The following is a 15,174-nucleotide window of genomic DNA, read 5'->3' on the forward strand; positions in this document are numbered from 1 at the left end:
TTTATACTCCTCTCTTCGTTGAAACCAACCTAAAACCAGAATCCCTCCTACTCCCTAAACCCAACGCACCATTTCTGATTTGCTAAATGCTCCAAACCCCCCAATAACTTTCACAAACAACCCCTTCCAAGGATTGGAGCTTCTTCTCTCTGCACCCTCTTCTCCAAGGTCAGCCGTCTTTTCTCCTCCTTCGATGTCAATTCTGATTATTTCAGCTTCCGTTTTGTTTGTTTACTGTTTTGTCGTGCTGTTTGCTTGGTTTTGATTCAGTTCATAGAGTTGTGTTGCTTTTGGGTACCAGATGTCTCTGGAAAACCCCAGCTCAGAACTGGTTGATTTTGGAAAAGAAAAGGAATATGTGTTTCTGTTAGATAGTTGAGCAGTAGATTGAATAGTAGGAGCATGATCTCAATCAGGAGGGTTGTATGAGATCTAATTCAGAGTTTGACGAATCTTTCATTTCTTGTTCTCTTTTGATTCTGTAGTAGGGATATTATTCTCTGTTTGACTTCTTAAAGTTGCATTCTTCTTTAGTGAGATGCTAAGAAATCCACATCCAGCAATAAACTAGCTTCTCAACTTTGTTCTGTGCTTAGGACTGTTGGGCGTTTACTTTTGTCTTGATGATGGGAACATAATTCTACGTCAATAGTATTGAATCCCACTATCCTTCCATACTTCTCAGGTGATAAAAAGATGTCAGAAGCCCAAAGGCGGTCACCGTTGGGCGGCGTAGGCCGGGGTAGCTATGGCTACCTTAATGGAGCAATTCCATTAAGGACCCATACTCCATTGCCGGAAGTTGATGAATTCTGTTTTGCCCTTGGAGGAAAGAGGTCAATTCACAGTATCTTAATAGCAAACAATGGAATGGCTGCTGTCAAGTTCATGCGGAGCATAAGGACGTGGGCTTATGAGACATTTGGCACGGAGAAGGCCATATTGTTGGTGGCCATGGCCACCTCAGAGGATATGAGAATCAATGCAGAGCACATCAGGATTGCCGATCAGTTTGTAGAAGTGCCAGGTGGAACTAACAATAATAACTATGCTAACGTGCAGCTCATTGTAGAGGTTTGGAAACTCATTTTCTTCTAATTAAGTGCGTTCAAATTTTTGCATAATGCATAGATTGTGAGGAAATTTTAGTACTGACGGAAATTTTAATTCTTGGTCTCGCAGATGGCAGAGATAACACATGTTGATGCAGTTTGGCCAGGTTGGGGTCATGCCTCTGAGAACCCTGAACTGCCAGATGCACTAGATGCAAAGGGAATCATCTTTCTTGGGCCGCCAGCTACGTCCATGGCTGCATTGGGAGATAAAGTTGGCTCCTCATTGATTGCCCAAGCAGCTGAAGTTCCCACCCTTCCATGGAGTGGTTCTCATGTAAATTATTCTGCCTGGAAGAAATTTCTCATTTTACTCGGGGTAGACCTCATCTCTAATCTAATACGTTAGAACTGTCATTTATAGGTAAAAATTCCGGCCAACAGCTGTTTGGATACCATACCAGATGACATATATAGCAAAGCATGTGTTTACACTACAGAGGAAGCAATTTCTAGCTGTCAAGTGGTAGGGTACCCTGCTATGATAAAGGCATCCTGGGGTGGTGGTGGTAAAGGCATAAGAAAGGTTTGCTTCAAACACTCTACTCATGCAATAATCTGATTGTTGACAATATTTTCGTGTCAATTAAACAGCTTTTTGGCTAACTATGGAACACGTTTTTCATTAGGAAATGCCGATGTCTGTTTCAGTTCTTGAATAAAATGAAACTGGGAAAAGTCACTAATATGTGGAGGAGCTATGTATCAACATTTATGACTTATTTCTCACTAAATTAAAGTACCATCCTGTTGTTTGAACTTTCTAGGTTCACAATGACGATGAAGTCAGGGCATTGTTCAAGCAAGTTCAGGGTGAAGTTCCTGGCTCACCTATATTCATAATGAAGGTTGCTTTTCAGGTACGATTATCTACCATAGTCTGACCTGAATGAAGTAGTTCTCAAATACTTTTTCATAGGGCATGCATGAGTCCTGACCATTTCCTCACATGGCATTTGTTTCTTGAAATTAGAGCCGGCATCTAGAAGTCCAGTTGCTATGCGATCAATATGGCAATGTTGCAGCTTTGCACAGTCGTGACTGCAGTGTTCAGAGGAGACATCAAAAGGTAATTTCAGCCTTTTGATACTTCTTTATGCTTGTCACCCTTTGCTTCATGTGACTAAATTGGTTTCTCATTATACTTCTTATAGTTAAAAAGAAAAAAGAGCTTTAAGCCTCTTATCAGTTTACAATATATTGTTTTTTTTATTATTGAGTAACATACAATTACCCATATCATCTTTAATGGATTTTGTCTAAGTCTATTCATAATTATTAAACAGATCATTGAGGAAGGTCCAATTACAGTGGCCCCCCTAGAAACAGTTAAAAACCTGGAGCAGGCAGCGAGAAGGTTAGCCCAATCTGTGAATTATGTTGGAGCTGCTACTGTTGAGTATCTGTACAGTATGGAGACCGGGGAGTACTATTTCTTAGAGCTCAATCCTCGATTACAGGTTTGTTCTCTGGTTTTAACATTAGACCTGGGTCTCATTTATTTATTTTATGCGTTTACTCCATTGCATTTTGTGAACCATGCTAGTTGTGCTTGCTTTCTTGTGACAATTTACACACGTTACCTGTGGCTATGCTTGCTGATGCACTCATCTCACATGTATTGGAAGTGTTTTATGTTTGCTGATAAGGACATTGAGTACCTTAAAGATTTGGTCTTAAAGACTCTTTAACATAACCTCTTGTAAGAATAAACTGACTTGGATCAATGTAGTTAATTAAGCAGGCTCTCCCATCCACACATGACATTGATCTTTATCTTGTAATAATTATCAGACACTTAAAGAAACCGCAAAGGCCTAGTGTTGATTCATTTTTAGTGGTCTGGGATGTGAATGATTTACGTATGGATGGACCAGTCTGTTAATGCAGAGGGACAACAATGTTTATAAGTTTCCTGCAATTACTTCTATTTTAGGTAGAGCATCCTGTCACAGAGTGGATAGCTGAAATAAATCTGCCAGCAGCACAGGTAGCAGTTGGAATGGGAATTCCTCTCTGGCAAATTCCTGGTATGGTATTTCCATTTTTGTGTCTGTTGTCTTGAGCCTCCATAATCTAATTTATAATTCACAGTATTTCTAATTCCCTGTTAACCAGAAATAAGGCGCTTTTATGGAATGGAATATGGTGGAGGGTATGATGCTTGGAGAAGAACATCCGTTTTTGCTACCCCATTTGACTTTGACAAGGCAGAATCTACGAGGCCAAAAGGTCATTGTGTAGCTGTGCGTGTAACAAGTGAGGATCCGGATGATGGTTTTAAGCCTACCAGTGGGAAAGTACAGGTTAGATTTCCATGGATAGATAACTGGCATTTGTTTTTCATTCTTTTGATCCGTGATAAAACGTTCTCTAATAATTTGATTTTGTGCAGGAGCTGAATTTTAAAAGCAAGCCAAATGTGTGGGCGTACTTCTCTGTTAAGGTATATACTTTGCTTTAGTGCATAGGAGCAAAACCCTCAAAAGCCCAACTTCAATAGTGTTTAGTTACTGACACGTTGATGATTTGCAGTCTGGAGGAGGCATTCATGAATTTTCAGATTCTCAATTTGGTAAGTTGCTTAGAGACCTAACAGCTTGTTAAATGAAATCAAACTTTCCTTTTTTGGGTTATGTCAGGGAAAATAATCAAAAAATATATTCTAGATATTTTGTTTTAGATTTTTTTTTCTCCAACGGAGTTTTGTGCTGGATGCACATAGGATATTGGCAATTACACGTCTTCAGCTAAAAATGAATAAACTATACCGCAGGTCATGTTTTTGCCTTTGGAGAGTCTAGAGCCCTAGCAATTTCGAATATGGTTCTTGGGCTGAAGGAAATTCAAATTCGGGGAGAAATTCGTTCAAATGTTGATTACACAATTGACCTATTACATGTAAGCTTTCTCTTGTTCTGATGATCCATGCTTTACAAGCATTTATAATTCCTGCTTCTAATTTTACTCATCTTATAATGAACAATGTAAAACAATTTTGCAGGCTTCAGATTACAAGGACAACAAGATACACACCGGCTGGTTGGATGGTAGAATAGCAATGCGAGTTAGAGCTGAAAGGCCTCCTTGGTATCTCTCTGTGGTTGGAGGGTCTCTTTATGTAAGTTTTCATGTTATATTGTATTTTTTGGTATCTGGTGATTTTACGGTGTGGATTATCTTTTCAACTACCTTAGTCCCTTGACTTTCTTCTTCCTCTTGTTACCTCAGAAAGCATTTGCTAGCAGTAACGCTATGGTTTCAGAGTATCTTGGTTATCTTGAAAAGGGCCAAATCCCTCCCAAGGTACTGTGCCTCATGCACCCTTTTTTTTTTTAACCCTTCTATGTTTTTGTTGTTTTCTTTTCTCTTCTGAATTGAGTCCAACAATTAATGAGTGTCCCACATTTGCAGCACATCTCACTTGTTTACTCCCAAGTTTCATTGAATATTGAAGGAAGCAAATATACAGTAAGTTTTTTGATTGTGCTTACTCAATCATACAGGTTCCATGTTTAATTGTAGATTTTTTTTTCTCTTTTTTCTGTTTATAACACAGTTGAATAGGTCACTAATATTATGGAATGTTGTGTGTCCTAGATTGATATGGTGAGAGGAGGACCAGGAAGTTACAGATTGAGAATGAATGAATCAGAGATTGAGGCTGAGATACACAGTCTTCGTGATGGAGGTTTACTAATGCAGGCAAGCATTTGTTCTGTTGGCCATTCTCTTTAGTATTCTATTATTTATGAACATATACACCTAGCAGAATTCCTAGATTCAATTTTTGCATTGCAGTTACAGTAATATATACCAGTTTAATCATGTAGTACATGTGGACTTTATATTTAGCATTGCATATTTCATTGCAAGCACATAACAGAATTTTTATTGGTGCTTCATTTTGTCACAGTTGGATGGAAACAGTCATGTGATATATGCAGAGGAAGAAGCTGGTGGAACTCGCCTTCTCATTGATGGAAGGACTTGCTTGCTTCAGGTGAGAAGAATTAGTTTCTTTTATTTATCAAAATAAGAGGAGCTCAATTAATTTCTTTCCTAGTGCTGCTTAAATTTTTGTTGGCTGAGAAACTTTAATGACTTATTTGTTGTATCCAGAATGATCATGATCCATCCAAGCTAGTGGCAGAGACTCCGTGCAAGCTACTAAGGTTTTTGGTTGCGGATGGTAGTCATGTTGATGCTGATACACCTTATGCAGAGGTAGAGGTTATGAAGATGTGCATGCCACTCCTTTCACCTACTGCTGGGATTATCCACTTCAGGATGTCTGAAGGCCAGGCCATGCAGGTAAATCTCGTCTGACAATGGAAGTTTCAAGCTTTACGTTCCTTGTAGTGATGACGAACCGTTTCTGTTGTAGGCTGGTGAGCTTATAGCAAGGCTTGATTTAGATGATCCATCAGCTGTAAGAAAATCAGAACCTTTCACTGGGACCTTTCCAGTCTTGGGCGCTCCTACTGCAATATCTGGAAAAGTTCATCAGAGGTGTAATGCTAGTTTGAATGCAGCCCGGATGATTCTAGCTGGATATGACCATGATATTGATGAAGTAAGTATCTTCTTGAAGCTCAAAAGGTGTAATTTTTGACTTTACACTGGGACAGTAATTCAGCTAGAATGTATGGTTAAGTTGGGTACATCAGCTGAGTAAATGTAGAAAACCATCATTGGTTACATCTGGGGAACTAATTAATTCTCTATGAACTTGTCAAAACATGATGTTTTGCTTATCAAAGAATTTAAATCTCAGGTTGTGCAAAACTTGCTCAGTTGTCTTGATAATCCTGAGCTCCCTTGCCTTCAATGGCAAGAATGCTTGTCTGTTCTGGCAATGCGGCTTCCTAAAGATCTCAGATACGAGGTACATGCTTTGATGATTTACTCTGTTGTTTTACTCTTAAATATTACATTTAACCTTGTATTCTTACTGATTTTTGTTAAATTATGTTTTCATCCAGCTGGAATCAAAATACAAAGAGTATGAATGTATCTCGATCTTGCAAAATGTGGATTTCCCTGCCAAAGTGCTACGGGCTGTTCTTGAGGTTGGTTTATTGTTGCAGATTCACCATTTGCTATAACAGTCTTTTCTGGTTTGAATTGTAATTCACAGTTCTGGCATTTTCTTTTTGGCTGCAGGCCCATCTTAGTTCTTTGACTGACAAAGAAAGAGCAGCCCTAGAAAGGCTTGTTGAACCTTTGATGAGTCTTGTTAAGTCTTATGAAGGTGGAAGAGAGAGTCATGCCCGTGGTATTGTTCAGGCCCTTTTTGAGGAGTATTTATCCGTGGAGGAAATATTTAATGACAGTATCCAGGTAATTTATTGTGATAATACATTTTTAAGACAACCTCAATGTGCGTTTGATAGGCACTGGATTTATCTAACTCCATAAGGGCATTTTTATATTTGTCATAATCACCGCTTCTATCACCATCTTATTTGCGGCAACAGATGGCTACTGCTATAATGTTTTTCATTCTAATGATTCTAATGTGTTTCATTCTGCAGGCTGATGTGATTGAACGTTTTCGTCTTCAATATAAGAAAGATCTCTTGAGGGTTGTGGATATCGTATTCTCTCATCAGGTGTTCACACATGCTTCGATTTTTGATACATTCAGAGACTCACTTCTTCTGTCATTCATTGTTGCTTAAATAAAGAAGGAATTTGGAATTTTTAACTGGCGCCATCTGTTCTATCATTTCCAGGGCATCAAGGGTAAAAATAAACTGATACTGAGACTCATGGAACACTTGGTGTACCCTAATCCTGCTGCATATAGGGATAAACTAATCCGTTTCTCTGCACTCAATCATAGAAGCTATTCTGAGGTTGGAGTTTCATTGAATTGTTTCCGTGCCATTTCCATTTTCCCATGCAATTGTTATTGCTATTAAATTATCATTCTAAGTCCCAGTTTATATTTCCAGTTGGCATTGAAGGCAAGCCAACTTCTAGAACAGACCAAATTGAGTGAACTCCGGTCCAACATTGCTAGAAGTCTTTCTGAATTAGAGATGTTTACTGAAGATGGTGAAAAATGGGATACCCCAAGGAGGAAAAGTGCCATTGATGAGAGGATGGAGGATCTTGTCAATGCTCCTTCATCAGTTGAAGATGCCCTTGTGGGTCTTTTTGACCACACTGATCACACCCTTCAGAGACGGGTTGTGGAGACGTATGTTCGTAGACTATATCAGGTACTATGTTTTGAACAGTTAATTCATTAGCATATCTTACTGTGACTGCTTGATGCAATTTTCATCTAACATTTCATCTCTGTCAACAGCCCTTCCTTATAAAGGGTAGCGTCAGGATGCAATGGCACAGGTATGGTCTTATTGCTTCATGGGAGTTCTTGGAAGAGCATATTGAGAGAAAGTATGGTTTTGAAGATCAAATATCAGGCAAACCAGTAGTTGAGAAACACACTGAGAGGAAATGGGGAGCCATGGTCATCATCAAATCTCTTCAGTTTTTGCCAACAGTAATAAGCTCTGCACTGAGGGAAGCTACTCATGGTACACATGACAGCATCCCAAATGGATCTGCTGAGCCGACAAGCTATGGTAATATGCTTCATATCGCATTAGTAGGCATCAACAACCAGATGAGTTTGCTTCAGGACAGGTATGCCACATGCTTTCTTGCTCACCCTTGCATATCTTAAAAATAAAGTTTATTCTTAATATATAAGAAGCTCTTTAGATATTCCTTTCGAAGTCAATTCACTTCTGGGATTGATTACTCGACAACTCTTCTTAAGTTGCCTCCAAATAGTGGCTTGTCTCATTTTCTTTGGGCCAGTATTGCATCTGGAGAATAATTATGGTTCTTTTACATTGTATTGAAGCATATAAGTGTTAAAAAGAGAGTATAAATGAAAATCTGATTGGGCCAAATGGATTTTTATTTTTATCTAAACAATAGCTATGTTTGAATTCTTTCTTATTGCATCATGAGTTAAGGGGGAAGTCTTGGTAGCAACTGTAAGGTTGCTCCTTTATGACCATGGGTTTGAGTTGTGAAAATAGTCACTTTGCAGAAATAGCAAGTGGAAGGTTGCATACAAATATGACTCTCTCATAACCTTTGCAAAGCTGAGAGAATTGTTGTACTTGGGATGCCCTTTTATTGCATCTTCAGTTACACAATATATTCTCTATTCCTTTTCCAACGTTATGGCTAAGTTTTTTACTTTGTCAACAGAATCTTAAATTATAACCATGATCTTTGATGGCATCACCATTTTGCTTTGTGCAGCGGTGATGAAGATCAGGCTCAAGAGAGAATTCACAAGTTAGCCAAAATAGTTAGAGAGAAAGAAGTTGGCTCCAATCTTCGGACTGCAGGTGTAGGTGTTATTAGCTGCATCATACAGAGGGATGAAGGACGAAACCCTATGAGGCACTCATTTTATTGGTCAACAGAAAAACATCACTATGAGGAAGAGCCTATATTGCGCCATGTGGAGCCTCCTCTATCGATATACCTTGAATTGGTCAGTATCTATTCACCCGTGCCTTAATCTTTTAATCCTGGAAAGCAGTATACATTTATTTTTTTGCACACCTTGGTTTGACATCAATATTGTAAATCTTTGTTCTAATGTAGGACAAGCTCAACGGCTATGAGAATATACAATACACTCCATCACGAGACCGTCAATGGCACCTATACACTGTTACAGACAAGCCATTACCAATCCAGAGGATGTTCCTCAGAACCCTTGTAAGGCAGCCAACCTCAAATGGAGGGTTCATGGGCCTAGACATGGGAGCATATAGGTCCCCGGTGGCAATACCTTTTACTTCAAGGAGCATCTTGAGATCCTTAAGAACCGCAATAGAAGAGTTGGAACTCTATGGTCATAACACAACTGTTCAATCTGATCATGCTCATATGTATCTCTATATCCTGCGGGAGCAACAAATAGAAGATCTTGTGCCATACTCAAGGTACTCAAATCTACATTCTTGTTGCATAAATATTTTTATTAAAAATAAAAACTTTCCAAATTATGTCCGTGGTGTCTTACTTTTGATATTGTTCCAGGAGAGTGGAAATAGATGCTGGGCAAGAAGAAGCCGCAGTTGAGAAAATTTTGGAAAACCTGGCACGTGAAATTCATGCATCTGTCGGGGTGAAGATGCATCGTTTAGGTGTTTGTGAGTGGGAAGTCAAGCTCTGGATGGCATCTGCTGGACAAGCAACTGGTGCTTGGAGGGTTGTGGTTGAGAACGTGAGTGGTCACACATGCACTGTCCATGTAAGTGTTTATTTTACTTCTGTTATTCAAGGAGGGTTTTCCACCAATTGATGCTTTCCCTTTGAGTTTTCATGTTTAGTCTTTTATTCTATACTGATGAATGACAAATAAAGGCATTGGCCCATATGTTATTCTTGAATTCCAGACTTTGTTGTGGTCAAGCATTACAAGAGTTCTGGTCTGGAAATAGACAAAATCTGGGCTGCAATTCTATAAATCAGTTGTCATTGTCAGTGCTACATTAGAATTAGATCTTGGGGTTGCCAATCTATCACCAGTAGATGGTGTAAACCCTATCCCTTATCTCTCTTTGAGTAAACCTATGCCGCACTGATATTGCCATGCAGGTGGAGGCAAGCACTCTTGTTTGGTAATTTTGTCTTAAGAAATAATGAATTTGGTCTAAAGGTTATTCTGTTTAATGTAATGTACAGATATATAGGGAATTGGAGGATACGACTAAACAAAGACCAGTCTACCACTCTAATTCTGTGAGGGGCTCTCTACATGGTGTACCTGTGACTGCACCATATCAGCTTCTAAAAGCTCTTGATCGGAAACGGCTTTTGGCCAGGAAAAGCAGCACTACATACTGCTACGATTTCCCATTGGTGAGATCACTTTAAAGCCCCTTCTATGTAAGTGCAGTCATATAACATTTTATTTGTGTTCTTGACGAGGAATCTTGTCCGCAGGCATTTGAAACGGCCTTGGAAAAGTTTTGGGCATCCCAATTCCCAGGTAGTAGAAGAGTACGTAGTAAAGTTGTCAAAGTCAAGGAGCTCGTATTTGCTGATCAAAAAGGCTCCTGGGGTACTCCTCTTGTCGCGGTGGTGCGCCCACCTGGTCAGAATGATGTTGGAATGGTAGCCTGGACTATTGAAATGTCTACTCCTGAGTTCCCTTCTGGGAGGACAATCTTGGTAGTAGCAAATGACGTGACTTTCAAAGCTGGATCTTTTGGTACAAGGGAGGATGCATTTTTCTTTGCGGTTACTGAGCTTGCTTGTTCTAAGAAACTGCCTTTAATTTACTTGGCAGCAAACTCAGGGGCTCGTATAGGAGTAGCTGAGGAAGTGAAAGCTTGCTTTAAAGTTGGTTGGTCTGATGAATCAAGCCCAGAACGTGGCTTTCAGTATGTGTATTTGACTCCTGAAGATTATGAGCGAATTCAGTCATCTGTGTTGGCACATGAGTTAAAGCTGGGAAATGGAGAGACCAGATGGGTAATAGATAGCATTGTAGGAAAGGAGGACGGCTTAGGGGTTGAGAACTTATCTGGGAGTGGAGCCATTGCAGCTGCATATGCAAGGGCATACAAGGAAACCTTCACCTTAACATATGTAACAGGAAGAACTGTTGGGATAGGTGCTTACCTTGCTCGTCTTGGTATGCGGTGCATACAGCGACTTGATCAGCCTATTATTCTTACTGGTTTTTCTGCACTGAACAAACTACTGGGCCGGGAGGTTTACAGCTCCCACATGCAACTGGGTGGGCCTAAAATCATGGCCACCAATGGGGTTGTTCACCTGACAGTCTCACATGATCTTGAAGGGGTATCAGCTATTTTGAAATGGCTAAGCTTTGTCCCACCCTACTCAGGCGGTCCACTTCCCATTTTGGCGCCCTCAGATCCTCCAGAGAGGCCCGTTGAGTACTTCCCTGAGACTGCATGTGATCCCCGTTTGGCAATCTGCGGTGTTCTCAATGGAAGTGGGAAGTGGCTCGGGGGTATGTTTGACAAGGATAGCTTTGTTGAGACCCTGGAAGGCTGGGCAAGGACAGTAGTGACAGGAAGGGCAAAGCTTGGGGGAATCCCTGTAGGAATAATTGCTGTTGAAACTCAGACTGTGATGCAAGTTCTCCCCGCAGATCCTGGGCAACCTGATTCCCACGAAAGGATTGTACCTCAAGCTGGTCAAGTATGGTTTCCTGATTCTGCAACTAAGACAGCTCAAACAATGATGGATTTTAACAGGGAAGAGCTCCCCCTCTTCATTCTTGCTAACTGGAGAGGCTTCTCAGGTGGGCAGAGGGACCTTTTTGAAGGGATCCTTCAGGCAGGGTCAATGATTGTCGAGAACCTTAGGACGTACAAGCAACCTATTTTTGTATATATCCCTATGATGGGTGAGCTCCGAGGTGGGGCATGGGTGGTTGTGGATAGTAGGATCAATTCAGACCATATCGAAATGTATGCAGAACGCACTGCCATGGGAAATGTCCTTGAACCAGAAGGGATGATTGAGATCAAATTCAGAACAAAAGAGTTGCTAGAGTGCATGGGTAGGCTCGACCAACAGCTGATCCATCTGAAGGCAAAACTTCAGGAAGCCCGGGGTACTGCTGGGGCTCATGCAACTTGTGAATCCCTGCAGAAGCAGATTAAAGCACGGGAGAAGCAGCTCTTACCGGTATACATTCAGATAGCCACAAAATTTGCAGAACTGCATGACACTTCACTGAGGATGAAAGCTAAAGGAGTAATCAGAGAAGTTGTTGACTGGAGTAACTGCCGGTCTTTCTTCTACAAGAGATTGCTCCGGCGGGTTGGCGAGACTTCTCTGATCAAGACTGTCAGAGATGCTGCCGGTGAGCAGTTGTCTTATGAATCTGCAAGGGACCTGGTCAAGAAGTGGTTTTTGGATTCCAAGAATGCAGAAGGTGGAGAAAATGCTTGGACAGATGATGAGCTTTTCTTTGCATGGAAGGATAATCCAGGAAACTACGAGGAAAAGCTACAGGAGCTGCGGGTACAAAAAGTATTGCTTCAATTATCAAATATTGGGGATTCACCATTAGATCTACAAGCTCTACCTCAGGGTCTTGCTGCCCTTTTGAACAAGGTAAACCCTCATATATCATTTCTTGTTTTACCGCATATATGTTCTTAATTATGAATTCATACTCAATATCATTCTGTTCTCTATCGAGGTACCAGATTTCTAAATTCTCCTTCTGGAAACTAAAGGTAACCTTTTCTCAATATAGGTGGACCCGTCAAGTCGAGCTCAATTGATCGAGGAACTTGGGAAGGTGCTCAATTAATTAGCTTCCTTTCCACTTTCATGGCCTCCTTCAACAATGGGTACAGAACCTGAAATTCCTGCAGTTATTTTCTGGTGAGATGAAATTTATCTTGTAGAAGAGGAACTAGAGGGTGCCCTCTGATGAGTTAGTTTCACTGTTTTTGCGAATTGTTTTTCTTTCGAATTGTAAATTACTCGTGTACTGAGTTAACGTAGGATTATGATCTTCATTTGTTGAAAGAGGAAATAACCTTCTTGGCATGTTCTGCTCTTTCACGTGTTGCAAAGACAATGGAGAGAGAAATTAAGAAATATGGAAGAGCATAATAATGTTGATTACATATTAAATCTGTCGCTCGTCTTCTTCTTCTTCTTCAACTTCTCTTTCTGCTCTTTTTCCTTGCGCTTTCGTTCTTCGCGTTCCTCCTCCTCTCTCTTCTTTCCTTCTGTAGAACTTTTTAAACAAATTGCAAATGGTATGTAAAATACTGCGATCCAACGAAATAATCGAATATGATTTGTCTAACGACCTCTGTGGAAGAAAATTATAAAAGTTTTCTTATACTTCCACTCCATATCTGTTGGAGACTTGAATAATGATGCTGAAAACAATATATGAGTGATCAGAAACTAATTTTGATTGTTGTATTTTTTCTATTGATTTCTATGTCTATTTATATGTATCACACAGATAGAGATAGATATATTTTTTTAAAGAATTTGAATCTAATTCAAATTCTAATTATTTATCCCATTATTTTGTTAAAATTCAAATACTAATGAATTTGAAACAAATTTAAATTCATAACAATTATCTTATCATTAGAAAATTTATCTCAATGTAATCGCAATTCTAACACCTTCTCATCTTTTTTGCCTGTTTCTTCTTCTCCTTCTTCCTCTCTTCCTTCCTCTCAATCTCTCTTATTTCCTTCTCTTCTCCAACTCCTTCACTTCTTCTTTCGAAAGCGATCTCTTGATGCTAAAACACATTTTGGCTTGCAACACTGCATTTTTCTCCGCGTAGGCTCTCCATATATAGTGTTTGTTGAGCTAAATTGCTCAAATTAATCTATTGTGTGTTTTGATGTTTAACAAAACATAATTTTAATAAAATTATTTTTGGTATATTTAAAATCTCCTAATGAAATTTTGATGTCTTATGTCGGATAATATATTTTAAATATTATAGTATTTTGTATATCAAAATGAGTCAATAAATGCTATTTGTTCTAAGTAGAATATTAGCGCATAGAAAATATTTTCATTTTAAAAAACTATTTCTCGGTATTTTGATAGGTAATATTCATTATTGTTAAAATGATTTTTTAATGAATTTTTCAAAAAAAAAGAAGGTATGTATTTTGGGATGGTAAAATCGTTAAATTTCGATTTTGTACTAAAACTAAAATTCTATTTTCTTATTGTTTTGAATTTTGATTTTTTAGATATTTTTATTAAATCCAAGGGGTACTTTCTTATTTACATTTATGTATTAAAGTAAATGAAAGATAAAATATAAATTTTAAAAAATGATGACATTTACTTAAACTAAAGAAATGTAAATATCTTATAATGTATACATGTTATATGAATTATATCTTCAAACAATTGCTATATGTATAAAATTTATTTTCTGTAAAATTGGCCTCAGAAGTTGACTTTTGGTTCAATGGAGTTGACTCTCAAGCTGAAGTCGACTCTTGAAAAGTTAGAGTTGACTCAGTCGAGAGTATGTTATGCAGAGTCGACTTGACATCATTAGTGTATTTCGAAGAGTCGACTCTATTAGTAGAGAAGTCGACTCTTGTATAACTAGAGTTGACTCCCACTTAAAATGGGAGCTGATTCAAGTTTTATAGAAGTCGACTCCTCGAGTCCAATGGTTGAATTTTTTCTAGCTGTTATAGATCCGTTAGAAGCTCCTCTATATATATCAAGAAGAGATTTCTGGAGAAAACTAATGCAAAACCAAGATCAATCTTTCTAAAGGTACTCTCAAGCTCTCAAGCATTCAAGAAATGCAATCCAAGGCCCAAGCATCAAAGATCAATCCATTAAAGCCCAAGGCAAATGAGAATATATTCTCTCAATTTGTGGTAACTTGTATTATTTCTATTTTGTCTTGTACATCATTATGTTTAATTCCACATTAGTCCAATGTTATTTGGATATAAGATTTATTTGTTTTAATTTGTAGATTATGAGTGGCATCCTAGAGCCCAAGTAATCTAGGTGTATTATTGTGTTGTATTAGTTTTCGAGGTGAGTTAAGGAGAAAATCTTGGGATGTACAAGTTTGCTAGGTGATCTCGTGTGGAAATCTAGTATTGTGATTTTAGTGGAACTTTAAGTGTCGGGTTGACTTTGAGAGAGTGGAGTAGATGTTGGAGATACTGAACCACTATATATTTTTGTGTTGATTATTGTGGTTGTTTACGTATTTATATTGTTATCACTTTCAAACAATATATATATATATAACAAGTGTATTTTGTGTATAAAAAAATTCAAGAGTTTTAAAAAGAAAAAATCGATATATTAAGTTTTTAACATCGAATTCGCCCTCTCGCTTCTTGAGTGCCATTGTGTGTCCAAGGGACCACGCGTGTTTGCTCTACAGTTAATGGCTTCTGGCGTTTTGTGCTATCTTCTACTACTTATGGCCTTCTGATGATTGTTCCTAAAGAATTTTTGTGTAATAAAATTGTACTGATATTTTTATAATTGT

The 15,174-nt window shown here is 38.7% G+C and overlaps 1 protein-coding gene across 1 annotated transcript; it reads left to right on the forward strand.

Annotated features, from left to right (window-relative positions):
- Positions 1–12,791, forward strand: LOC127798689 (acetyl-CoA carboxylase 1-like). Its single transcript, XM_052332235.1, has 32 exons — positions 1–168; positions 686–1,074; positions 1,183–1,389; positions 1,477–1,638; positions 1,880–1,972; positions 2,086–2,181; positions 2,399–2,572; positions 3,049–3,142; positions 3,231–3,418; positions 3,508–3,558; positions 3,648–3,687; positions 3,889–4,013; positions 4,117–4,233; positions 4,344–4,418; positions 4,527–4,583; positions 4,713–4,817; positions 5,029–5,115; positions 5,235–5,426; positions 5,500–5,688; positions 5,890–6,000; positions 6,098–6,184; positions 6,279–6,455; positions 6,650–6,727; positions 6,851–6,973; positions 7,073–7,342; positions 7,432–7,772; positions 8,406–8,643; positions 8,757–9,100; positions 9,198–9,411; positions 9,846–10,022; positions 10,107–12,260; positions 12,406–12,791. The coding sequence occupies exons 2-32, from the start codon at positions 697–699 to the stop codon at positions 12,460–12,462; spliced, it is 6,801 nt and encodes a 2,266-aa protein (XP_052188195.1). The 5' UTR covers positions 1–168; positions 686–696; the 3' UTR covers positions 12,463–12,791.
- Positions 12,792–15,174: the final 2,383 nt, after the last annotated feature.

This window comes from Diospyros lotus, chromosome 4, assembly GCF_014633365.1.
Source record: "Diospyros lotus cultivar Yz01 chromosome 4, ASM1463336v1, whole genome shotgun sequence".
NCBI classification, from domain to species: Eukaryota; Viridiplantae; Streptophyta; class Magnoliopsida; order Ericales; family Ebenaceae; genus Diospyros; species Diospyros lotus.

What these genes read in the sequence shown, in the direction of transcription:
- LOC127798689 (XM_052332235.1), top strand. Translation starts at nt 697, where the DNA reads ATGTCAGAAGCCCAAAGGCGGTCACCGTTGGGCGGCGTAGGCCGGGGT. An exon ending in ACACAATTGACCTATTACAT is followed by an intron (nt 4,014 to 4,116) that starts GTAAGCTTTCTC and finishes ACAATTTTGCAG; the next exon opens with GCTTCAGATTACAAGGACAA. An exon ending in ATGGAGGTTTACTAATGCAG is followed by an intron (nt 4,818 to 5,028) that starts GCAAGCATTTGT and finishes ATTTTGTCACAG; the next exon opens with TTGGATGGAAACAGTCATGT.